This window comes from Herpailurus yagouaroundi, unplaced genomic scaffold, assembly GCF_014898765.1.
Source record: "Herpailurus yagouaroundi ecotype Mexico unplaced genomic scaffold, PumYag 403, whole genome shotgun sequence".
NCBI classification, from domain to species: domain Eukaryota; kingdom Metazoa; phylum Chordata; class Mammalia; order Carnivora; family Felidae; genus Herpailurus; species Herpailurus yagouaroundi.
In genome coordinates this window covers 2146747-2173608 of record NW_024412620.1, presented here as the reverse complement: position 1 = coordinate 2173608, position 26862 = coordinate 2146747, and the positions used below count along the sequence as shown (strand labels likewise).

At 47.9% G+C, this 26862-nt stretch overlaps 1 protein-coding gene across 7 annotated transcripts; it reads right to left on the bottom strand.

The window, feature by feature from the left end:
- Positions 1-427: 427 nt before the first annotated feature.
- On the bottom strand, positions 428-26862 carry PFKFB2 (6-phosphofructo-2-kinase/fructose-2,6-biphosphatase 2). 7 transcript variants are annotated; one of them, XM_040463508.1, is made up of 16 exons: positions 25971-26862; positions 24008-24118; positions 18790-18915; positions 18181-18277; positions 17699-17765; positions 17487-17561; positions 17073-17129; positions 16044-16168; positions 13881-14088; positions 13330-13476; positions 11940-12044; positions 11080-11209; positions 10258-10320; positions 9677-9741; positions 8876-9055; positions 428-2496 (listed from the first exon to the last, which is right to left on the bottom strand). In XM_040463508.1, the coding sequence occupies exons 2-16, from the start codon at positions 24096-24098 to the stop codon at positions 2431-2433; spliced, it is 1602 nt and encodes a 533-aa protein (XP_040319442.1). In that variant the 5' UTR covers positions 24099-24118; positions 25971-26862; the 3' UTR covers positions 428-2430. The 7 variants fall into 7 exon arrangements, with proteins under 7 accessions (XP_040319442.1, XP_040319438.1, XP_040319436.1 ...); XM_040463504.1 differs by lacking the exon at positions 8876-9055 and having other exon boundaries at positions 25971-26861; XM_040463502.1 differs by lacking the exon at positions 428-2496 and having other exon boundaries at positions 7715-9055; positions 25971-26856.

Genomic DNA, 26862 nt, shown 5'->3' with positions numbered 1-26862 from the left:
CAGACATGCTTGGCCTTCTACAGATGACGGCTGGACCGCTGAATAAGATAAGCCCTGCAAGAGGGCCTGGAGACTGTTCCAAGGAAAGGGGACAAGGACTTGGTTTTACTCACTGCATGGCAACCAATAGGTGATCATTAAATATTCTTTAAATATAAGTTAAAAAAGCTGCAGAATGTCGATAATACATGGCAATAATGATCCCCCTGATATCATTTTAAAATGGCTAATGTAACTTGATAAAAGCAGGAGTCACCAGTCAAAACACCAGTTGGGAATATATATATATATATAGTCCAGTCATTTGAGAACCTTCTTAAAGAAGCTGGTTGCAAAAACATTTTGCACATTACCAACATTTTGTGTTATGTATATAATGCACCAAATGTTATCCTATTTTGTGTGTGATGTCCAAATTAATTATATCTTTAAATTAAAAATAACTTTTATTATGTTTCTTATTACAAAGCAATGCATATTACTCACATATTTTAGCATGATTTTATTTTCTCCAGAGAAATGCATCTCTTGGTTGATACTTACAATAAAAATCAAGGAGAAAAAAAAGTATTCAAAAGCAATCCACTGTGTCTTAGCACAGTTATCATCCTTTTATAGAAGACCGATACCTATGCCCTGGAAATTTAGTTTAAAGGTAATACTATGGACGTCAGACTTAAAATCTCAAACTACCTAAATTTCTACCAGGAAAGTGACACCAGCAATTATCTCACATTCTGATTAAACACATGCAAACACTAATATGGGGACTTTGAAATGTCTTACATGGATGAATAAATAACTAAATAAGAACATTATCGGATCATCAACAGACACTGTGTTTAGATGCGGTAAGAAACCCGCATCACAGGAACTGAAGCGTTCCAGTACAGCAAGCTACGAGCAGCTAGATGAAAATCACCTGCCACAGAGCAGAGTCAGGAGCCTTTCTGAAGGCAGCTTTGTGCGTATAAAAGCAGCTCCTAGTTGCTGGATGCTGAACTGCCTGCAGCCCAGCTCATCACATCTTAGGTAACAGAGCCCTGTATCATCCACAGTATAAAAGAACCATTTGGGAACAGTTGCATTTCATTACTTCTCTTGCTACTTACCCTCTTGTCCAGCAAGTGGGTATTTGCATGAAAGAGAAAAATTATTTACAAAGCTAAAAACTTACTGTTCTTAAAAAAAAAAAAAGGGTGGGGGGTTGCATGTAAGATATTTATCCCTTGGAGCTTCCATAGCCTCCTTTGGAGTGGTGACAGATTAAAATCACACTGACAAAGATATCTGTACATTTGACGACCACTGATCTAGAGAATGATTACCTGGCTTATCTTTAAGGGAAACCAAATGATGGATACATCAAGGACGCGGTTCCCCCTTGTTCCCCGCCCCCCCCGCCGCGTTTTACCTAAGAGACCAGATCAGTAGACCCCGATAGTGACAATCAGCTAAGAGGCAGGCATCAGAAGACTGCTCTTGAAGTCACAGCGACAGCTTAGAGACCACATCATGGTGACAGACCCCACAGAAAGTCACGTCCCCCTACACTTGTTTTGAAGCCAGAACTCGCTGGTAGAGTTGATTCCCAAGGAACCTTCTTTACTTCTTCAGGTAATGTAAATGGTGCCCTACTTTTCTTTCTCGTCTTCATTCCCACCCACTGGAGAACGGTATTATCCCTCTGCAGCTATGAGAGGACCCAGCATCAGCTAGAAAATACAGGTAGAAAATGAAAAGGGAAGTTAGAAGATGGGTATGCATTCTGGGGAGCCTTGCAGTCAGATCCTGCCCTTACGGGGCCTGGAACAAGAAAACCTCTAAACGAAAAGGCAGCTGACGCTGCTTCTCCATCACCACAGTAGAGACGTTTCAGGGACTGAATTTCTCAGATACCCTTTCTATTCACCTGGTGAATGTGTCTCTTGTTTCCAACGTGACAAAAGGGACTGCTCGCATAGGTATGTCGTACTCTAGCCCGTTCGCCCGGAACGGATGGAGAGACCAGCTCTTAGAGCACAGAAAAGGCTTGCGCAGCACAGCCCGCTCACTTGGAAACAATTAAATCCAAAGAGGTACGTGTGCATTTCAGGAAAGAACAGCCAGCCAGGGATACAATTGCAGGCAGGAAGTTAAATGCCCAAACGGAACAAGATTGACCAACTGAGGTCACACCCAGCAAAGAGATAATAAAAACTAATGGACTCAGGCTGTTAGATGTTTTGAGGCACAGGGAAGTGAAGTTCTTCAGTGTAGCAGAAATTCCATTAGGCATGAGGGGAAGAAATGTGATGTTTTTCCAGGTCTCATTTTGGGGGTCCCCAACATCCGATCCCCGCTCAACTTCCTGATCAAGCCCCTGTGGAGCTGACATCCCAAGCTTTATAGTTGATCCTGGAGAAGTCTGGCCTCTCAGCCTTCTCGTCATCAGGAATGCGATGTGAGGGACATCGTGGAAGACAAGTGCCTGTGCACAGCCAGCATGGACTCCGCCTAGGAGCCGGAGAAGAAAGAGAAAGCCATTACACCACCACAAAGGGACCGGTAAAAGTAACGCAGAATCCCTGCCCCCCGCCCCCGCTTCCACTGCTCCCCCACAGGCCAGATCCTCACATCCGCACACACGCATGGACACTCTGGTGTGCTCACACATACCCGTTTTACCCTTGGGATTCAGCCAAACTCCACCGGTACAGTCATGGGCTTCTTTCCTGAGAAACCAACCTTGTACCCATGCTGGACCAGGCAGTTCTTCCAGACCTAGACCATAAGCTATATGCCCAAGATACGAGCCACATAAGCCCTGTGGTAAAAGGAGGGCATGTGGGCCCCTACCAGCCAAAAGACCACGCCGAGAAAATGGCACCACATTCAGGGCAACTTGGCTTGTGAAGAGGGTCTCTACACTTGTTATCCCAGTCCGTCCCGCAATCGGTCGTAGCACAAATCAACTTCTTCCCATAAACTGGGATTTAATGTTTTTTTTTTTTTTTTCCTGGAGAAATTCTTGCCCCGAGAGCAGTGTTGCTCAAGTGATAAATGTGCATCTGAATCACTTGCTAATCCCATGAGGATGAAGATTCTGATTCAGGAGGCCTGTGACGGGGCCGGAGAGTCTGCATGTCTAACGAGCTCCTGCTCCTTGCGAGGGTACCAAGGAATGAGGCAGGAGACAGTGACACAATCCCACCTATCTTTCCTGTCTCAGAAGACAAATGCCATTTTATCCCTTTGGCTGTAAGCGCTTTAGAAACAGGCAGGTCATATTCCAGAAGGAACAGCCCACTAAATTCTAAGAGATCTCCACATTTTTTCTTTACAACGAAGAGGTACACATTGCTAATGGGAGTCACAGTACGGTGTGGGCAAAGGTTAATTTTTTCTTAATTCTTGCAGAGGCGCCAAAAAGTACACACAACTCCTACTCAAGTTCACGTGCGTTCCATAACGTCCTACCCATGTTTCCCAGAAGGTGGTGGAAGAGAGCCATGACTCCATCAAGGACTCCAGTCACACTGCCAACTGGCTTTGGCTTGTCTGAGGCTCGATCACGGAGCAGCATGAGATCGTTTTGGAGGTGGGGAGAGTGGGTGGAGAACACAATCCGAAATACAAAACAAAAAACCCAGAAGCCTTCTGATAGGTTCCAGTTACACGCCAATTTTATTTACCCATTCTACACACACGCGCACACACAAAAAACATTTCAAATATAGTTATACACACCTTCTGTGGATCTGAGTGGCATATTTTGATATCAATGTCACCAGATTAAATCAGAACGCTGGTAAGGACTCACATTCCTTTTTCACCAGAGCTGTGCCTAGGAAATCCGCAGGATAACTAGTACGTGAGTTCCCAAGTCAGTCCATTCCCTTCACCCATTTCCAACCCCCTCCAAGGGGCACGGCTGGTGATCAGTCCTTTGCTTTTGCCACAGTAAAACCGCCACCAGATCAGAATGAGTTGATTTTGTTATTCCAACACGATTTAAAAAATGTGCACAAGCAATTCAGATACAAAAACACCAAGTTGGTAAATAATGGTCCTAGATCCCCAGTGAAAGGCTTGCTGGAAAGAATACTTCTGCCAACTCTTAAAATGAATTTTTAAGTGCAAAATTTCCCTTGCATTTTTATGTACCAGATTATGAGTGAGAGCCAAATGCATGGCCAACTACACACAGCGGCATGAGCCACTGCTACATCCCATAACAGGGAAGCTGAGGACACAGAAGGTTCAGAAACAGGCAGTGAAAGGGAAGTCTTGCCTAGAAGTGGGAGAATGGATGGAATGAATTCGGGCAGAGGTAACAATTTCAGGCTTTGAGTAGGCATTTCCTTCGCTGAGTTTATAAAATACTATACACAAGTGATGTTTTCATCATCTGCTGCAAAACGGTGGGGATTTGGCTGCTACTCTAAAAGAAAGGTCTATTAAAAATCATAGCGTACAGAATGTCCCCCTTAAAAAAAAAAAGTGTTTCCTTCCTTTCTTTGTAGGGCTCATGCAACAGACACAGAATGACAATAATATGCATATACTATTAACTGCCACAATTAGAAAACAGACTGTCAGCATACAGACCCCAATAGAGTCCGTCAGTCATCAGCATACAGATCCTACTGGAGTCTGTCAGTCGGTCAGCATATGGATCTTACCAGAGTCTGTCAGTCAGCACCGGGACCCTACCATACATAGTCTCTCAGTCAGTCAGTCAACATACAGACTCTACCAGGGTCTGCCAGTCAGTGAGCATACTTATACTACTACTGGATACAGTCTTCTGGGAACTATGCATCTAAATTAAATTCCCGGACATACTTCTGATGGCTGATGGCACCTCTGCGGGAAGTCAGAGATCAACCCCGATCCAGTTGCCAATGCTGCAATCTGACTCGATCGTTAGATATTTTTCAAAATGAAAATATTTAAAACGTGACCAAGTGAAAATGCATACTAGAAAACCCGAGTGAATTTATCACATTTCTTGCAAACGAACACAACGTGGCCTCTGAACTCAGCAAAGACAACGGAATGTGCGTAAGACTGTGTAACCCGGATATAGTTCTCTCAGTTCTTGGATACTCTTCCCCATCCTTTGGCTACTCCAAGCACCAATGAGTTTCTCCAGAACTTAGATCTCCTACTCACAGAAAGATTGTAAGACGGATTTATTTCCAAGGTTATGTCATGTTTCTTCAAAATGCCAGGGCCTCTGCAGATCAACTGTGGGTTGCAAAGAGGAACACCCAGAACCTCCCAGGAAACACTATTCATTCAGTCTAGGAATAGGAGTAAATTGTATTCCTAACTCTAACTTCGCGGAAGGACAGCAAACAAACCTGAGACAATAAGAGAGGGCGGACCCCTAGCACCACGCACGTTTTTAAAACATTTTCTTATTCCGCTTTGCAACTGAATGTAAAACAATCCCCTTGTCAAAACAAAACCAGAGATAATACAGATAATAAGAGCTAAATTCTAATTTGAGGATTAAGAGACCAGAGAAGCTAGTTCTCTAAATCTGCTTTACACTCCTCGTTCAAGTCTGTCACAAAATTCATCGTTCAGCTTCCAAGGGAGAAAATAAAATATACAACGATTTTCCTTTCCTCATTTACTAGACTAAATAACTTAATAATGCTAAAACCTTCGCCTATTTCTCCCACAACGAAATGGAAAGTCTCAGCAAAGGGTACTCCGGAATCCATCCTTTCTTTGTACAATGTGTGATCTAGGCACAATTACAGTCATGTGTATATACTACCAATACACGTTTTAGTAAGAAAGGAAGAGGAAGACAGAAAAAAAAGGAAGTAGAACTTCTCTGAGATGTGGAGTAAGAGCTCTACGCCTTCTGTATTCTCCTGGCTTCTTCCTGCTCTAACTTCTCTGGAGGGATCTTGCTCTAGAAACTGAAGGACTCTGAAACCCGTGCTACTGTCAAATCCTAATTTCTTGGGTCCCACCTGAGCGTAGTAAGCCCACCTCAGGCTCCTCTTCTGGGGGGAAGCACACTAGGGCAGGGGGAGAGTGGAGAAACGGTGGGCGGGCTGAGGGCCAGAAAGAACTCCCCAGTGACCTGTGTGTCCCGTGGTGGGGTTTACAACAGGGTAACACAATGCTAGCTCGTTAGAGAATTCTCCTCTCACTAAAAGTACGTACAGCCCAAATCCAAAGTCTTTGGCTCAAGATGCTCCTGCTTGTCATTCATGAGCTCTGAATTGCTCTCGCTGCACAGCAGGAAAAAAAGAAGGGGAAAAAAAAAAAAAAAGAATAATCATTTAGGCTAAAATGCTGCCAGCCAAGTGAGATGAGGCCACCTTCTCAAAGTGCCACACATACCACCTAGGCCTCATTCTCACCTGGCAGGGTGGGGGTTCTCTCCTCCCAGCCCCTTTAGTCTCCTAGCCAGAGGACAAGAGGAACGTCAGAAGAAGTAATCTGAACTCCACTGCAATGTCTACATTTACAGACTCGATGTGTCGCTCTTTCGCAAATGTTCATTTAGCATAAATTGTACACCCTGTCTCTAATATAACCTTCTTCAGGGCAAGGACCTTTTCTTCTACTTCTGTGTACCCTACCCCTCCACCACCCTCACCACCAAGCCCCACAAAGACACTGTGTACATAGAATGCAACAGCAAAACAGGAATAGCAGGTTAGACACAATTAGGAGCAGAATCTAGGCAAGCTGCCTTTGGAAAGGCCGTGATGGGTGTAAGAATAAAGGACTCATGGTCACAAGTGGGCTGCCTATGATGATAACCCTTATCATTCGACAAGTTTTATCTCTGTGCCTTTACCCTGAGTGCTTAAAATTCCCAGCTATTACCCAAGTGCATTTATTCACACAGGGATCTGTTCAACACAAAGGGTTAAAGATGGGACTAGAACCTAGGGTGACCCTCTAGAACACAGCAGACTGCCTCCACAGGCGTCACTTCATTTAATATTGTGATCTCCTCACACATCTAACTCCAAAGAATCACCCCTTCCGAGCCGAGTGGAATTCCGAATTCTTAGGTTGACGTGCAGTCCAAGGAACTATTCCAGTATTTCTCCCCCACAGCTTCATAAAAAGGAGTTCTAACGTGGAGTAGGAATCAGTATTCGGGAAGTTGTTTCAACACATGCATGTCCAGACCCCAGTCCCAAAGACTCTGAGTTAGTATTAAGCCTGAAGTGGACCCAGGCACATCTAGGTTTCAAAAGTTCTAAAGAGGATTCTAATGACTGCTCCTAGGTGAGAACCATGACAAAAGGTCATCTATCACCCAACGAAAACACCCTTGGCAAACAGGTAACTGGCTCTTGCTGGTTACCTCTAAAAGGCAAATCGGTAACTTCAAGGTGTGGACCCATTCCATCGCTTTTAAAACAAAATCTCATGAGAGATCTGGACTTCCCTCTCAGAAAACTGCACATACGTTCCTGTTTTAGATACAGAATCAGAGGGGGGAGGAGTATGCCGCCACGGGTCACCAAGAACCTAAGAAGAACTCCTTGCTCTAAACATTTCCTGTTTAGCCCTACTGAGAAAATAAGGTGACGCAAGTGAACAGGCAATTCCGGACAATGAAAGGCTAGACCCCTCAGGGTCCCGAAGACTTCTGGATGGCAAGATGAGACAAAAGAATATGCCAGGGAGGGAGATTAAATTCATGACCAGGCTTCTCCATATTCAGAACAAAGAAAACAACAACTGCTCTTGCGTAATTTTTTTAACGTAAAGAGGGGAGTGTGTTGAAAATTACGGGAAAATCAGAAAAAGCTCCAGTGGACTCTTCTCTGCTGTTTGAGCAATTCCATCAGAGGTGACTCTTTAACTCTGTCCTTCTCAACAGCCCCAGAGGTCACTGGCCTTGGCAGGAAAGCTGCTGTGGTTGGCAAATGGGGAGCCACTGGGGAAAAAAAGACACAACCGCCCTACAGGAGCCCAGTAAGAGCTAGAGACCGTCCTCTCCCGAACCTCACTCCACAACTGCCAAGGGCCCTGTGCCTGGCTCCCGAAGTGAAAACTACCAACCCAGCTATTTCCCACGTGCTCAGAGCCAACTCCCCCAGGGCACCGCACACTTCAGACTGGTTCTCGTGAACCGAGGTATGAGCTCTTGCTGTGTCCACCTGTAGGCTCCAGAGCATCTGTGGATGTTCTGAGGCCTGGGCTGACCCTTTCACGACCTGGCTTGAGAGGAAAGGGGGGGGGGGGGAAGAAACCACACTCCCCAGTCCCGATCCATTGAAGCCCCCTGTAGAGAGAGCATCAACAGAGCCTTGACTTCTCTCTCGCCCACCACCCCTTCCCACCTCGACAGACACCACGATGACAATGCCATGCATCACACCGGACAATCCAAAGGGAAGATGAGGGAGGGGAACAAAGCAGGCAAGTAAGGACTGTGAGTAGAGCACACCTTGAAGAGACAAAAGTGAAGGCAAAATGGGCTTCTGTGTCCCCCCTCTGCCCTGCCCCCCACTTTAGCAACACAAGGACATTAGTGAGTTTAGACACCGAGGACAAAAACCAAGTCTATGGGGCATACTTAACCTCAGAGCCAGCTATGCTAAGCACCCAGGGGAGTGTACCCCTTTTCCTCCTCCTCCAGACCACCCCAACCGAGGACATGTCCTGAAACGGCCGCAGGTCAACTTGCCCCTGGGCGGGAAGATGTTTCACACTGGAGAACAGCTAAGATTGGTCTGGAAACACATGAGCTCATGTTCTCTGTTGAGATCCACGGTGTGTTGTTGGGGGTGGGGGCTACAAGTTAAATGACTCCTTGGTGATTAGTGACAAGGGCAGGAGGCCAAGCCGGGGCAGGGGTGGGGTGGGGGATATAGGGTTACACCACCGGAATGCTGACTTGGGTCTTCGGCTGGTCGGCCCCTTCTTGCGTGTCCAGGGCACGGAGAGGGCTGAGGGGCTTGAGGGGCCGGCTCCCAACACTGTAATTTCTTGGACGCCTTATTGTATTCGAACTGGACAGAGGCGTAAAGCTGTTCCTTCTCATCCTTACAGGGGTTTGGTTCTTGGGGAAGTTGTTCTGATTAGAAATGGAGGGACACCATACAAATGAAAGGCAAGCCAAAAGCTCACTCATCAAGGTTAAACAATGCTCGTAACCATAAGTTTCCTCCACTCCTGCTCCTCTGCAGACAGAGCCTCTCATAAGACATGGGCCATGGCCTTGTCCCCAGCCCCTGGAAACTAAAGGGTTGTAGCTAAAGGTCCTTGAGTATCACAGTCCATAGTGAAAGAGGGCCCGCAAAAGGAAGGGGCTTAAGATCACACAGATTATCAGGACAGACCAAGGAACGAATCTATTCCTCTTAACCCCACTGTATAGGGTCTCCTGGATCCTATATTCTAAAGGGAGCATTCCCTGGGGGAAAAAATTTGTATTTCACTTCAGCTAAACACTTTCCATATTTAACAGGATTTCCAGGAGCCACCTTTCAAGTGAAGACTCAGGAAAGAGGTACTAATTTTTAAAAATAATAATTCCAACATCTCTTCCTTCTGGAAGTAAGGAGACTACACAGGACACGAGTTCTGGACGCGTTTTCCTTTTGTACATAAACAAAAGCCCAGGCTCGTGATGTCAGAGGTGCAAAGACTCAAGGTGGCAGGGAAGCTGCACGTTCATCTATGAGAAAACACTTACAGTTGGCTTGTCACGATGAGTGTTCACAGCCTCCACGTTGAGTTTAATTGTTTCCACTTTGCATCCTGAGAAAACAGAGGAAAGAGAACAGGCTTTCAGGGAAAAAAAAGCTCAAAGAAAAACTCTTAGTTTCAGTATGGGAAGCATACCATAAAAGTACGTATATATGCCCACATACAAACATACATACATACTTTTATTTATTTATTTATTTTTTAATTTTTTTTTCAACGTTTATTTATTTTTGGGACAGAGCGAGAGCATGAACGGGGGAGGGGCAGAGAGAGAGGGAGACACAGAATCGGAAACAGGCTCCAGGCTCTGAGCCATCAGCCCAGAGCCTGACGCGGGGCTCGAACTCACGGACCGCGAGATCGTGACCTGGCTGAAGTCGGACGCTTAACCGACTGCGCCACCCAGGCGCCCCACATACATACTTTTAAAAATGGAAGGCATTGATGGGATTCCCCTGGTATACAGGGGTCATGAAGTTGAACTTCTGGACAAACTTCAGACAAAATTCAAATATCCTGACTGTTTTCGGTCCCCACCTCCTGCCCAGCTCCTTAGCTCATAGTTACCGTAGGCCACAGGAGTAAGCTTGAATATGGTATGGAGAGGACACCTCAGGTACGGTAGCTCATCTGAAAGCAGAAAGACCAGGTGCCAGAAGTCGCTGTATTATGGAGTAAGGTCAAGTTGGTGGGCGAATCTCAGCCCATGAGTTTTCTTTACCCTACCTAGAGTTGTATAATCCCCCTCCTGAATCCCCGACAATTATCAGGACAGTCACCAAAGAAGCTGCCCAAGCTACAGAGAGGCTAAGAAAGGAAATCAGTCCATTTTGGATCCTTCCACGCAGGGAAAACAGGCGTAAGAGCAGGAGCCAGAGCCCCATGAATGAGAACATGGGGGCCCAGCTGGGTATGCCAGAGGCCGGCCTGCAAGCTTCCCAGCAGCTCAGGTAGATCACGAAGGAAAGGGTCAGAAAAGCCAGCAATTTCCTTAGGGCTCTACCCAGACAGAAACTGTCCTACGCCCAATCCAAAGAATGAAGATGGTTCTAAGACACCACGCTCCTTGTAACCAAATAACAAGCTGGGAATGTTTGACCACTGAACATCCTGATTCTGCCAGGAGTGTCAGCTTGACGCTGGCCCTTTAGCCAAGGAGGATCAAGGAACTCCAGCAGCGGCCACTCTCTGCTGAGGGCTTTTGTACCAGCGGAGTAAATTCAGCCAGTAGCTGGCCCAGTGGCTGCTGGGAGCCCCACGCCGCTGCCTCAAGAATGCACTCCAATTTGAGTGGAAGAGGGGAGGTCCGGTTGCCCAGGATCCTGGTGCCACCTCAAGTCTAGCCCCATCCCCATGACTGTGTCCCCTGGCCCTTCCCTCAAATGTCACCTGCACCCTTATCCAAGAAGTAGGCCAGGAGGCAGCGCATGACAGCCTGGTGGGAGATGACGAGGACGTTGCCCTGACGCTCCAGCTCCATGATGACAGGCTCCAGCCGCTGCACCAGGTCCTGGTACGACTGCGGAGGAAGTGGGGCACACCGGTAAGAGGCCAGGCACAGGCCAGCAGCCAGGCTGGCGGCCAGGTCCGGAGTCAAGAGGCCACTTCTCCTTCCCCAGCTGGCTTTCCTCCTGGAGGTTCAGCGACTTCATGTCGCCTGCTAACTCCCCCCAGCCCTGGGATCTCTTGAGAATACTCAAGAGCAACATTCGGACCGAGAAAACTGCGGTCCAAAGGAGGAAATCCGAATTCAGCCTGTGTTTTTTCCCCTTCCCACAGAGGAACAGGCAGCACGTGAGGCAACAAGAGTCTCCTAGGGGCTCCCCGGGCCTCTGCCGTTGCGTCACAACTCCAGACTACGAAGCACTCAAGCCAGGGAATGGCCTCAAACACGCCAGATGATAGGGGGATCATTCATGTCCCATATATTTACTTGGGGCCTAGGCCTGCTTGGGTGGGGTGGGACAGAGGGAGTGGTACGAAAGAAAGACGTAAAAGAGATGATGTTGATTCTGCAATTAGTCAACACAGAAGACATCCTGTCACCTTTTCCCCTGGAGATCTCAATGAGCCATTCGACTGTCTAAGCTGAATTAAACACAGCGTGACCCAAAGGCAGAAGGGAAAAACGACACGATGCGGTGACCACCCTTTCTAGACCCTCCACATCACATTCACTCCTTCCCCCAATTTAAAGCTAAACCCCCAACCGAGGGCTGGGCACTTGCCCCACGTGACGGGAGTCTCACCTCCCCGCCAGGGTATCGATACAGGTATTTCTCTTGGTCCCGAAGCGCAAACTCCTCTGGGTACTGCTTCTCAATCTCTGCGTAGGTCATCTCCTCGCACACACCCTGCAGGGAGCCACGCTGGCTGGAGGAGGCAGACCGGCCCACGCACCCCCCCACACAAGGGGGACAACACTGAAGAACCCCAGCTCTCACTGCACGCCAGGCACTGTGGTGCTTGCCCGCGCTGCCACTGACTGGCCCGGGCGTGTGACACTGGCAGGGGGAGGGCCGCTGCAGACAGGACGTGGCTGCTTAAGCTGTCGCTTGCTCCGGCTACTTCGGAGGAGTCAGAAGTCAAGAAAAGTCAGCAGGATAGAGGGAACAGGAAACAGGGAAAGAGGGGACACTGAAGGGACCAGAGAATTCTTACAGAAGGCATAAAAAGGTACAGAGAAAGAAATGAAAAAGAAAGGTCTACTTCTCAATGAAAAAGACTGAAATCTTGCCATCTGCAACAACATGGTTGGAACTAGAATATACTATGCTGAGTGAAATAAGATATATGACGTCACTCATGTGGAATTTAAGAAACACAACAGTTGAACATAGGGGAAGGGAAGGAAAAATAAGGTAAAAACAGAGAGGAAGGCAAACCATAAGAGACTCTTAAATACAGAGAACAAACTGAGGGTTGCTGGAGGGGAGGTAGGTGGGGGGATGGGCTAAATGGGTGATGGGCATTAAGGAGGGCACTTGTGATGAGCACTGGGTGTTATATGTAAGTGATAAATCACTAAATTCTATTCCTGAAATCATTTTTATATAGTATGTTAACTAACTTGGATGTACATTCAAAAATATATAATAATAATGAAAGGGAGGGAGGGAGGGAGAGGAGGAGGGAAGGAAGGAAGGAAGGAAGGAGGGAAGAGGAGGGGAAGGGAAGGGAAGGGAGGGGAAGGGAGGGGAAGGGAGGGGAAGGGAAGGGAAGGGAAGGGAAGGGAAGAAGGAGAGGCCTACTTCTGTGCTCAAGGACAGAAAAAGCCAAGAACAATTTGGAAAGGACTTTTCCAAAAGAGCTGACCAAATGATCTAACCAGAAATTAAAGTGTTGTTAGCCATTTCTTTTTCCCAGGAGAAAAATAGGCAAAGGAACAAAATGGAGCTTCCCTCTCCCCACGTACCAGAGCGGCTAGGTCGCAAACTGGTTTGGGCCCATCACTGGCACAGGGGCTCAAGCATGAGGCAGGCAGTCCTGACTGGGGGTGCAATTGTTCTCACCTCCTCCCCACGTACTACTACCCGGTAGTTCTGGTTTTCTAGACAAAACTGCCCATCTCCTGACTTCTGAGTTCCTGCCTGAATAAGAGACTTACTGGCTTTGTAGCCATCAGAATTTCTTACTCACAGCATCAATCTCATTCAGAATCTTCCACTGCTCATATGTTACACCCAGGGACTCAGCAGTCTGGATAGTCCTCTTCAGCTGGCTTGTCCACACTTTGAGGTCTGCTATCTCCTGTTCCCCCAGAAACTTCCTTAGAGCCTGGGCAAACTGGGGTTTGAGATAAAATTTTAAAAGGAGACACACACGCACATACATGTGATTGCTAGCCTGGCCTGTAAAAGATAACATGTAGGATCATGGTCAAAATTGAAAACATGCTACACAGTTAGGATAAACCCAAGGGGAAATGAACTTCAACTGGAGCATCCTGTACTATGCTTGGACACAAGTCGTGCCCAAGAGATATCTGACGGTCCCATGAACAGCAGAAGTGGTTCTAAGTTATCCACATTACAACACAGAATCAGTGGATGAGAAAATGTCTTCAACATTTGCTTGACTAAGCCCCAATGGGATTTAGGAAGAAGTAATGGGATAAGAGGCGTGACCTCTGCCATGCCCTTCCTCCAACCCTAAGCCTGGGAACTTCAGCCTGCTGCCGAACCACTCACCTGTTTTCCCCGTGCCGAGAGGCCAGAGTCGCCCCCAATCTTCCCCAAGAGGTTGAATTCACTCTCTCCGTGCCGGCAAAGGTAAATGGTGCGAGGCTGCACGTGGATGTTCATGAGGTAGTAGACTATTTTGCTCTGGATGTAGTCCTGGACTCTGTTCACTAAAAATCGCTGGCCCACATTTATCACCTTGATGAAAGAAAGATCCCTGGGACAGAGCAGGAGAAAAGAGAATCCCCGGGAATGAAAATCTGAGGATAACAGTGGGAAGGGAAGGATTCCCACAGCCACTTTCGGGCTCAAGACAGTTCTTCCTCCTCTCCTATCAGAGCCAACTCACATTTAAGGAAACAAGCGGTAAGAGATGGGTTACACCTCAGATCCAGTCTACCACTTCTTCAGGGCCTATACTGTGCCATGCAGTGTAGACAGGTATGATACAAAGAATCCAGACCTTCCTTCAGGGGCTAGACTAGGTGATGTGATAATCTTGCTACCCTGAAGTTTGGTGAGAAGCACATTCCCCATCTGAGGGAGCGAGAACGGCTTCGCTGACAGGGAGGGCAGGAGGCAGCAGAATCTTAGAAATCTCTCTACATTCCTGCATCGACCGAACCAAGCCTCTCTCAGAGGCACTTCCACAGCTGTTGCCCCATCAGAGAATTTGTCTCACCGTAAAAATGATCCATGCTCATTCCAAAAAATTTTCCAAAAGAAATGTGTAACGATGCAAATAAACATCACCCAAACCCTACCTACCAACACACACACACACACACACACACACACACACACACACACACACACACGTTTAGAATGTTATTCTATATAGGACCTCTGTGAAGAATATACTATTACACCCTATTTAGAACAGTGGTTTTTAACCTTTAAATTAAGGAACACATCCAAATACTAACGTTCTGGGCAATCTACTTGAAGGAACTTTGAGACTCCAAACATTAAGCAGACCATTAACACAACCGAATGATGGGCTATGCACACTTACGTCGCCACTTGCTTGGCTGCAGGGCTGTGTTCTTGAACACGGCTGTTAACTGCCCCGACTACATACTTTGCCAAAGGCCACATTCTCCCAGGTTTCTGTGTACACATCTTTCTCCAAAACGGACCTGACATTTTACTATAGCTCTCGTACCTCGTGCATATCAACTTATCCCATACTGCACACTACATTGCTAACAGACACTGGCACAGTAATAATGGCTGGCCCCGACCAGACATTTCTGGTGAGCCAGGCGTGGCAAGGACTTTACGTGCTATATATCCACACACAGACACGTGTGTCTGTGTGTGTATACATATACATATACATACAGGTATATATACACATATGCATACTCATACCCCTACACACACGTATTATATATAACATATATTTGAGTTTATTATAAATTTTTGTTTGTATCTATTTGTATTATGTGCATTTATATGTAAAACAACAGTATATATACATTACCCATATTTGTACATGTCTGCATGTCATATTTTATATGAACATATATTTCTACATAATGTTAGGGCGATACATGTAACATATATATATATATATATATATATATATATACACACACACACACACACACTTACGCATTACACAATATACATACACGCAATAAACTTTAAAAATTTTTCAAAAACCGATGACACATCTGTCTGAGGGGTTTCCTACAATACCCTAGATGAGAACCATGGATCCAGAGCAGTGGTCCTCAACCTGGGGTGACTGTGTTCCCCAGGGACATCTGCAATGTCTGAGAACACTTTAGGTTGAGGCAGATTGGGAGTATTACTGATGTCTAGTGAGGGGAGGCCAGGGATGCTGCTAAACATCCCACCATACACGAGACAGCCCCCTACTGCTCTGATAAAAAATTAGCCAGCTCAGAACGTCAACAACGCTGAGACTGAGAAACCCTATTTTAGAGAAGAGAGAAGAAGAATGGTGGTAAAAGACACCTCACTATTCAAGTGTAAGACGTGACCTACATCGAAGCCACAATTCCACACCTTGTTTCTCTGGAAGGATGTAAACATTACAGGTCTGGATTGTCAGACAGAAGGTTTGAGGACAGGGGGAGAAAGGCTCTTTTCTCAAATGAGACCCTAGCCTCAGGCCCTTCAAACCATGGCCTTAAACCTTACTTGTCATAGCTGTCTGGGTCAAGGGGCCGATAGGTGACTTTGTAGCACTCGATCCTCTTTAGGAAGTCCTCCATCACATTCTCCCTGTTCCTTTCAGGGTAGTCAGGGCTCGACACCTTTACCTCCTGGAATCACAGGAAGAATAGGGCCTGGTCAGAGGTCTGCCCTTAACAGCCCTCCCATAAACAGCCAGCACTAAATAAAGAGAAGGAAGTCCACAGAAGGGCCCTTTCACTAGAGTGTTGGCAATCCCCACTCGTTGAGCGCCCCCTCCCTGTCCTGTGGCCCTGGCAACCAAGAAAGGAAAGACAACTGGGGAATCATGTGCCTGCCCTTGGCTGAAGGACTGAGGCAGTCACGCAGCTGAAAATGCTCCTGGGCCCCAATCCCTCTATGCGCCCTGCCAGGAAAACAGAATGGACTTCAATTTCTCTACACAACCACTCAGAATAGGGTGTTTGATCTGATGCAGACCTGACTTGGACCAGATGCTTCTTCTGAGATGGTCCCAAGTTCCCACATTGCTAGGAGGGCACTACCATGACACCATGTCTACACAGCACAGCACAACCCATCAAATGAGCACTGGTTTACACTACGACAGTACAGAGCATGAGGCATTCAGTGCATGGAGCGCTGACCTGAATGGTAGACAGTTAGTGGGCAGGTGAACTTCCTATACGGCGGCCCTGACAGACAGCGAAGGGGCGGATCCACTCTAAGGATATACCGAGGTCTCGGCACCCAGCTGATACCCAGAACGCTGGGCCAAAACTCCTACCGTCTAAGTCTTGGCTTCCATTCAACAACTAGCTCTTACTTTATTCCTCAAAGCCTCGGCTTCGCCTCCCAAGGGAAGGGTGTGGAAGTATAAAATGGTGCTCCGGCAGATTAAAACGATCAGCTTGTATCGTTAAACGTGTCTATTTCTTTCATCTCCCCGTTGATTCTCCCCGCTCAGCCACCAACACACACATAACACATGGCAGAGAGGATAGAGAGGTGGCGGTATGCAGGGGAGTCACCCACCAGGATGTTGGCAGCAATGACATCAGGATCATCACAGACAGATTCCACAAAGAATACCTGGCCAGGGAGAGAAGGCAGTGATAAATGAGTCCAAAATGGTCAGGCTGTTAATTAACAGCATGTGCTCACACCTGCCCCACCCCAGTCACCACATCCTCCAAGATTTTCTTTCATGAGAGCGGCATCCAAGGCCTCTTCGTTTAAAAATAGCTCTTACCACATCCCCGGGGCCTCAGACATACCGGCTACGGGGCTGAGAAAGGACCTGAAAGAAAACACTCAAGGACTGGGGGTATTCACCAAGAAAAGAAGAGGGAGAGCCAAGCCAGTCCTCAGACACCAGAGTCAAAGAGATCCACGTGTCCCTCCTGGCTCCCCACCTCCACTCATCCCAGCATGAAGCCAGGTTCCTACCTTGAAGGAATTCTCCTTGGCAAAGTTCAGAATCATGTCCCGCCTCTCCCTAGTGGTATTGGTGGCATCGAACACCTGAGAAGAGAGGCCACAAAGTAGATGAGGGGGAAGAGAGACTGGGAATCCCACCGAGGCAGACCCAATGTGAGGCCGTGCAGTCACGCTGCTGGAAGGGTGGAGACCAGGATGGGGAAGGGGCAGGGAAGGCTCACCGCGATCTGCCCGCTCTCCTCCGTAAGATATGCCTTCACATCTTGCAGTGCCACCAGAGCGCACTGTCTGCCGTGAGAACAGAGGACATCAGCGAGAGCAGCACCAGACCAAGTTCAGAGACGTGAACGACTCGGTTGCTATAGGAGTCACATCCCCTCCCGCCCGGCTTTCCCAATGGTTAAGCATTTTCCCTAACTAGACTTTTCAACTTCCTCCCTGAAGTTTTTACACCCCCCCCCCACCTTTCTCCTTCCCCTGCCCCATGCGTACCAAGCGTCCCTCTGCGGGTTTACCCTACAAACACACATGCATCTCCCTGAGCCTGTTCTACCTCCCAAACCCAATATGACCCGTCCACCAAACAACTTCCAGTTAAAACCCCCACAGGATGTTTACTGAAATGAAAACCGAGCCCTGTCACATCTAGTCTTGTGATGGCAGAGAAAGAGCTGGCTGGGAGGTCAGGCCTAAGAGGACTCACTTGCGGATCTTCATGGCCTCCTCGTTGTCATGCCGGAAGAAGTCATATGACTTATAGGACTTGACTGCTTCACGCCGATATACCCCAAGATTAAACACTGCAGATGACACCAACAGCCTTCAGCAGTGAAACAACACAATGGTCCCACCAAAGGGGACTTCTTGGTCTACTGTCAGAATGGCCAAGGAAATGAAAAAAGCACCATGGTATGTTGGGAACAATACCAGATTGAGAGACAAGTTAGATTCAAGTTCAGACTTACTAGACCTTGAACAAGTCTTAAACTGCCTGAGTTTCAATTTCCTCAGTCACTTTGGCTATTTCACAGGGGTACTGCTAGGATGAGGCAGGATGATATATACAGAAGGGCTCTGAAAATGCAAAGCCCTGTATTACCAAAGGCATTCCCTTAAAACTAGGCCCATCCACCCAGGCCAAAAGGAAACAAGTCTGTAAACAGGGAATAAATCCAGTAAATCAGGAAGCAACCACTATTTCTGCCAGGAGCACCCTATAACCTTGATGCCAAGGAGAATAAATCGCCCAGAGGCCCGGGAGGCCCAAGAGCTAATCATTTCCCTTCCCAAGGAATACATGACCTGCACCTACCTTTGGTGGGCACTCCAATCCAGTTGAGGTAGCGTGTGAGTTTCTTGGACACGTAGGTTTTGCCCCGGGCTGGCAGGCCAATCATAACAATGAGCGTTGGGGAGTTGGTCATGTAAGAGGCCCATGCTAGAGGGGGGAAAAAGAGAGCAGAACTGAATGGCTAGGGGCTGAGTAAGGCTCACGCACTGGGCTAGGTACTTCATAGCCATAACCTGATTTAATCTTTATAAGCCTCAGTAAACCCAAGGGAAAACTGGGAAGGCAAACTGAGGAGATAGCAGTCCAACCTCCTAAAAGAGAATTAAAAGGTCACGTAGATTTCCAAGAAGTACCCAAACCAAGATATGTCTTCCCCACATATGCAACATCTCCACAGAGGTACCTAAGGTGGGAAGAGAGGGCAAAATGGCAAGGATTAGGAAAATAAGAACCATGGCACCTTCCTGGACACAACCATGTCGGGTAACCCAAGGTTGATCCGGCTGTGGAGACACGCCTTGTGTCTGGAGAGTCTCCAGTGCAGAGCTGGGCTGGCTCCTAGAACAGACCCAACAGAGCTGGAGCTTCCTGAGCAGCTTGCTCACGGGGCCTGGCTGCGCCCGCACCCCGGCCCCCCGGCCCATCCTGCCACAGAGGAGCGGCAGGAGATGGGCCTCCACTGCTGCCAGCCACTCTCCTGGGCCAGGACCCAAACTGAGGTCATGTAGGACTTGGACTCTACAGGCTCTTGTGAGGGGAGGCCCTGCCCAGGGCTGGGAAAGGGAAAGAACTGCCTCCCCTCTCCACTTTCCAGCACTGCTTTCCAGAAGGTGTCCTGCAGGTCGCTGCTGCTTCTCTGTTCTGAGACAAGGTGACCCTATAAGGCTAAGAAACAATTCAGTTAAACTGGGCTACGTGCACGGGAAAGTCATTTTCAACAGATCTCAGGGGAGAAGTGGGCAGAAGGGCCTGGGTAGAGGAAGACCACAGAAGGAAGAGCGTTTCCTTACAGTGTTTGGCAAGAAGTACCCAGAAATCAAAGAGTGGCCCAAGTGGTCAGGGAGGAGTAGATGCCAAGATGAGGGGTCAGGGGACTTGGCCTTTAGTCCTTTACCCGTGTGCACAGGGAAAATGCCTGGGCCTGAGCAGGGGCTCCTCCAAGGTAGGTAATGAGCAACACAAATGATTTTCATCTCTGTACAAATAGGGAGCACAAAGCCAGGCAAAAACACCAACCTGCAGACTTAGCTGATGTGAATCCCCGATCTCTGATCCCCTAACAGGTCTGCCCAGAAGCAGCTGCCTCGGGTTTCAGTAGTAAAATTCTCCTGAGTCTTCACTTTCTCCAGCTCAGCGCGATGCTCTTCTCAATCCCCCGTGATTTGCCTCATTACCTGCACTTCTGGGCCTGCTTTGTCCACAACTTCCAGCCCATTAGGCGCTTCCCCCTAACTAAGGTCCTCTCACCCTCCCTAAAGCTGAACATGAACTGATACTTGGGAGCTGCTCTGAAGCTAAACAGGGGGCCAGCTGCTGAATGCTTACCTAACCGGTCAGAGAATGCTAAGAGCAAAAGAAAACAGGGGTCTCTAAAGACTCCCCTAGGCACCACACCTCCCACCGCTGGGCTTCTCATTTTCCAGGACTTCTTAGTTTCTGAAACGAAGCCACGCTTCCTATCTCAGATTGCCACATTGACAAAATTAGGAACCTTCTGTCCGGCTGGTTACAAAACAAAACCACTACCACCTTAATTTGAAGAGTAGATAGTTCAAGCTGATTAATTTCAGGGACAATGAAACATACCCCTTGACATATAATGGAAAGCTGTTTCAATGCTGAAAATTCTCTCCTACCTTCTTTACATAAGGTTTAATTTGCTTTCTTAATCTTTTTTTTTAATTGTTTTTTAATGTTTACTTATTTATTTTGAAAGAGAGAGAGAGAGCAGGGGAAGGGCAGAGAGAGAGGGAGACAGAATCCCAAGCAGGCTCCGTACCATCAGCATGGAGCCCAATGCAGGACTCAAACACATGAACTGTGATATCATGATCTCAGCCGAAATCAAGAGTTAGATGCTTAGCTGACTGAGTCACCCACGTGCCCCTCCCTTTCTCAATCTTAAATTTATTCTCCCTCATGAACATAATTAGAGGAATGGAGGGGTTGATCACCTCCCTCCTAACAACAGAAACACTCAGACCCAGGGAAGTGAACAGCTCGGCCCACAGTTCTACAGAAGGTCAAGTCAGGGCTCTGACCGGACTCCTGGTTTCATGACAGCCCCATCAGTTCCAGCCACCAGCTCTTGTCCGCACCTGGCGACGGCAATCATGTGATAAGTATGACTACACTCTCTAATCTAATCCTAAGAGGTGGTCTAGAAGGTCAGTGGAGAGAACATTGATGGTTTGAAGGTAGAAGGTCAGTGGTTCCCAGCCTTTCCATGAACAAGGTCTTCTTCCACGGTATGTTCTAAATACACCCAATATTTTTGGAATATACAGCCTATTAAAATGTATTTTATTAGTAGTATCTTTTTTCATGTATGAAGTCATAAAACTGCCAATTACCTCCTGCTATTTGACTGATAGGCATGAAACAGCCAAGTTCTGCAGCTATAGTTGATAATGCCCAATTTCCACTCATGTGCTTTGAAGTATTAAAAATAGCTAACAACGTAGAAGTTTTTAGGAGAATAAACCAGTAATGCTGACAAACATTTCAGATGTGCCTATCTTTCCTCCTATGATTTCTGTGCAAACAGGCAAAGGTGTACATGCGAGCATGCTCCCTGCAGCATTGTCTATGATGATGGAAAACTGGAAACAGCACAAATGTGCATCAGGGGGAGGCTGGCATATCCAGATAATGCAGTTAAGTATTACTACGCAGAAAGAGGTAAATTTGCATTTATGAACACACGCAAAAAAACGCTCCATGATACATGGAGGTACACATGGGAATTGGTCTGTTCCAGACCCACTCAAAATATCAAAGAACGAAAGAAACAAAGAAATGCATGTACGCCCACACTCACCCCTATCCCCAACAGGCCTAATTCCTGAGGTGCCTTTAAGATGCCCTGAAGCCAGTCATCTGAGCACCTTAAAGGCACCTCGGCCAGCAACCGCCCTGTCGCCCCCATCCCTGGAGCCACTGAAGTTCCAGTAATGCTCCTTTGGAGGCTGTGGCTCCCTAAAGTCATTCTCTGGTCCCCCAGCTCAGGCACTTCCTGGAGTGAAGCCAGCCAACACAGGTGTAACTGGCAGCAAGGGGATAATGGCTGACCTATTAATAAAGCAACTGCTGGGTGTGAGCACTAAGCAGCCAGGGGAGCCCTGCTCCAAGACACAGGCAAGCAACAGAAAAAAAGGAAATCGGCTAACATGTATTTTCATGTGTGTTTCTCCTTTGACTGTGGCTGCAGCTGTCCCCCGGTCCAACCCACGAGGGGAGAAGAAAAAGGGGGTAAATGAAAGATGGCGGTGTCAGGACAGTCCAGACGCTTCCAGTGGGGGAGAAGAAGATGGAGCTTGGAAAGGAGAAATCAGAGCCCAGAGCAGGAATCAGAGACCAGAGGATAGGAAAGAGACCTGGGAATACTGCCTCCTTAACTATCGAGAGCCCTCAAGGCAGAAAAACTGCAGAAGAGCGGGAGAGCAGGTTTCTGTGGAGAATAAAGCAGAGCTAGAAGGCTGATGCTGGGCACTGTGCAGCCCGCGTCCCCACCAGCTCAAGTGTCCTAGTAACATGTGTGCACCTCTCTTTAAGACGTGCATCCTATACCCCCAAATCCGGTTTACAGTACAGCAAGAGGAGAAAGCATTCTTTACTGAGAATCTAATCCTTCACAGGGCTCTTTCAAATAGCTCCCAGCACAGCATTTTCAATTTATATGCAATGAAAATAGAGTCACCAGTGAAAACTAAACTGAAAACTTCAGCTACAGAAACACTCTTGTAAGTACTTTCTTATATTGACTCATTTAACTCTCACATCGTTCTAGGGGGAGATATTATTTGTATTCCCATTTTATAAATAAGCAAACTAAGGCCCGGAGAGGATAAGCAACATGTTCAAGGGCACACAGCTAAGAAGTAGTAAAACGGGATTCAAACCCAAGCAGTCTGACTCCAAGGGATGCACTCAAACATCATGCTATACTAGTTATCTCCTATTTGCCCTCAGTACCCCGCTTCCTGCTCTGGCAGAGAACGGAGACCCTAATCAGAGAGGTGTGCCAACCCCAGTGTCACATCCAAACAGGCCGCCTCTGTTGCAGCGCAAACCCCAGCAAGCTTCGTCAGTGCTAGATGAAAAGAAATCATCGTCCTTAATCATGAGACTGACAAGGACATGACATCAAGGCCGAGACCTGAGGGAAAGCTTTGACCATGAGAGATGGATTCCAGGTCTCGTGCTGGTTGGCTGTCGTTCCCACCTGCTGATACGCATAACCACTGAAGTAAGAACTGACTGACAGGGTTCCAAAGGAAAGGGGCATGTGGAGCAGGGGCGAGGGTTAGCATTCCTTGAGGACCTTTTGGACCATACAGTCTACAATGATGGTCAGGAATGCAGGTGCATGGGGGAGAAGAAATGATGCTTCATTTCTCTACAAACCCACCTGATGTCTCTGTCTAAACAACTGGCAGGGAAACACTCCGGTGATACCTGTCCCCAGAGGAGTGAACTTGCGGGAAAAGTAGTTTGCAAAGTGCAAAGGCTAACTCTGTGGGAAGCAGGGTGCCCACGTCAGAGTGAGAAGTCAGATGCCAGGGTTGACTCCCCTAAGGCCAGTCAAAATGAACGACTGCTGGCTCTCACCCGCCACGTCCACAGTGAGCAGCATCCTCACAAAACTTGGCCCCCCAAATAAAGGGAAACTGTTAACAGTATCAGCCCTAAGTAATCCCTGCACCTGCCATTCTGCCTTGCACACCGTGTAACTTTCAACATCAATCAAGTGTGCAGATCCCCCCACCCCCACCCCACGAGGCAGTTAAAGAAAGCAGTAAGAAAATGTAGAGAAATACCAGCAGTCTAGCCCCAGTGACAGACATTTCACTGGGTCTCCTTGTTTCGGACAAGAAATTCCCCTTGTAGATTTGGTTTTAAGTTCCCATGTCAAAGAATTATCGCTTACTCCCACCAAGCATTAAAGTCAAGGATTACAATTCTATTCCCAAGATAAAATCCTGGGAGGGAGCAGCCCCTCCTCCTTCCCCGAACTCACAACATTTCTTCTCTGACATTCGGAGACTGGAGGTTTTGATTTCACAGCTGTTGTTGTTCTGTTCTGAGGAAGATGCAAAATTCCCAGACATGGCAGCTCTTCAGGAGATGTCTGGAAGGGACAAAAGGAATGGAAGGAAGGAAGGAAGGAGACATCCCTCAAAACACTCAGGGAAGAGGACAGGTGCAGTATAAGTGAAAGAACACGGGGCCAAGAGTCAATCCCAGAACTTGTTGTTCCCAGTTAACAAGTTGGGAGGACCTTTGGAGAAGGTCCTCCCTAGCCCTGTTTCCTCATCTGTTAACTCAGTTGCACTAGAAACTTCCATGTTAAATGCTACTTAGGGGTTTACATTCACATAAATTCAATCCTTCTAATAATCCTTCAGTAAGGCATATTTTGCTACCATTGTTACTTTCCCCCATTTTACAGGTTGAAAAACTGAGTTTAATCAGTGGCTCATCCAAGTTCCTTCCTGACCTCAGATTCCAGTTTAAGAATCTGGGGAGTAGGGGTGCCTCAGTGGCTCAGTTGGTTAAGCGACTGACTTGGGCTCAGGTCAGGATCACACAGTTGATGAGTTCAAGCCTTACCTCTGGCTCTGTGCTGACAGCTCAGAGCCTGGAGCCTGCTTCGGATTCTGTGTCTCCCCCTCTCTCTGCCCCTCCCCCAATTGTGCTCTCTCTCTGCCTCTCAAAAATAAAATAAATGTAAAAAAAAAAAAAAAAGGGGGCGCCTGGGTGGCGCAGTCGGTTAAGCGTCCGACTTCAGCCAGGTCACGATCTCGCGGTCCGTGGGTTCGAGCCCCGCGTCAGGCTCTGGGCTGATGGCTCAGAGCCTGGAGCCTGTTTCCGATTCTGTGTCTCCCTCTCTCTCTGCCCCTCGCCCGTTCATGCTCTGTCTCTCTCTGTCCCAAAAATAAATAAACGTTGAAAAAAAAAATTAAAAAAAAAAAAAAAGATGCTGATGGTGGGGCGCCTGGGTGACTCAGTTGGTTGGGCGTCCAACTTCGGCTGGGGTCATGATCTCACTCACACTCTGTGAGTTCGAGCCCCGCGTCGGGCTCTGTGCTGACAGCTCAGAGCCTGGAGCCTGTTTCAGATTCTGGGTCTCCCTCTCTGTCTCTGCCCGTTGCTCCCCCCCCCGCTTCAAAAATAAATAAACATGGGGGGAAAAAAGAATCTGGGGGGAGTAGTGGCAGAAGTTGGGGGTGAGGTGGGTTGCAAATAGATGCAGTTCATTATCATAAAGTCACTGCAGCCCAACGGCAAGATAGACTGAAAAAAACGGGAGAAACGGGGAAATCTCAAACATGTTCCCTTAAGGAAAACTGTAACTGGACCCAGGGACAACCCTAGTACGTCACCATTTCTCCTCTGGTGTTCCCATTCGCAAGCCCTTGCTCCACACCCTCTTCCCATCCCTCCCTCGGAACGCAGTCTATATAAGGAACACGGGGGCGCAAAGAGGTGATAAATCACTTCCCCAAGGTCACCTGCTGATTAAGACTCGAACTGGGGTGGGATAGCCTCGTGCTCACGCCCCACACCCAGACAAGGGGCTCGTGAGGACCGAAAGTCCTGTTGCTTCAAGAACCTTGTCACTGCCCTTCCACCAACCACACAAATGCTCCAGCCCCAACACCAGCCGCGGCTCCCGGTCCCCGAAAGTCCGCACTCTCAGCAGTGCCAGCACTTCCCCGAAACGGTAAGGCATCACCGTCCCGCACCTCATTCGGCTGCACGTAGCCCCCCTCCTCCCTCCCGCCCAGGCCCTCCCGGGCACAGTACAGCTGTCGCTCACCCTGTGATCCCTCCTAAGCTCCCTCCCGGCAATGGCCCCGGCACTTTCCCCGTTACGCTGCGGACGGGAGCCGGGAGACTGTGGCCCGGGTCCCGGCACCTCCGTAGCCGGCAAATCACGTGCCCGGGTCTGGCCCCTCCACCCAGGCGTCGGTCCTCACCTGGAGAGGAGCGACCAATCCGGCGCCCGCAGGCTCCAGGGGGCGGGTTCAAATCCGAATCGCTGACGCCGACTCTGGAAGGTGGATGAAAACTGTAAAGCCAAAAAGATCGCTAGCTCCCAAGTTTCCTCGCACTGCGGCGGTTGGTTGCATCGTTGCTAGGCAACTAATAGGGCTGGGGGCGGGGCTAATAAAAAAGCATAAGTTTTTTTCATACTCTCGCGAGAGGAAACGAAGGGGACGTCTTCGGAGGTTGTGACTTTTTGGTGATGGGGAAATGTTGCGCAGATTAACGCTTTCCTCCCTGAATCCCAGAGGGACCTCGCTTAGATCCGTAAATTGGAACGTAAACTCTAGAAGGTGCTTTGCTAAAGTAAGCTACCACTGTCCTTGAGCTGATTACACCGTAGGGGGTTTGTATATCCTTCCCATAGGCCAGACACTGTAACCTAAGAAAATCAACTACTCTTCTGTCATTGCTGAACCAGGAGCTTCCCTGGACCTTCCACATACTCCAGTGGTCTCCCTTCTGCCTCCTATGCTATACCACCTGGTCTGGTTGTCTTGAAGACCCAAAGAGGAAAATTGCTCCAGCAAAAATATTGGGTTACAAAAGTGAAGAGGCAAAGCTTCCATATAACTTATTCGGAGGTATTTAGAGTAGAGGTGAGTTTGTACATTTCAAGGGAACTTTTCACAGTTGCTCCCAGGCCTTTCTGATGCTTGATTCTGTTGATAAACTCACTCTACGCAGGCTAGGGCGTGCTGCTCCAGGACGGAAAAAGAACAAGGAATAGAGATTTCTTGGAAAGGAGATAAATTCAGAGATGTCTTTATTCCTGGGGATAAAATTCATCCTTCAAAATAGCTCAACTAGCGCCTCCTTTTTGAG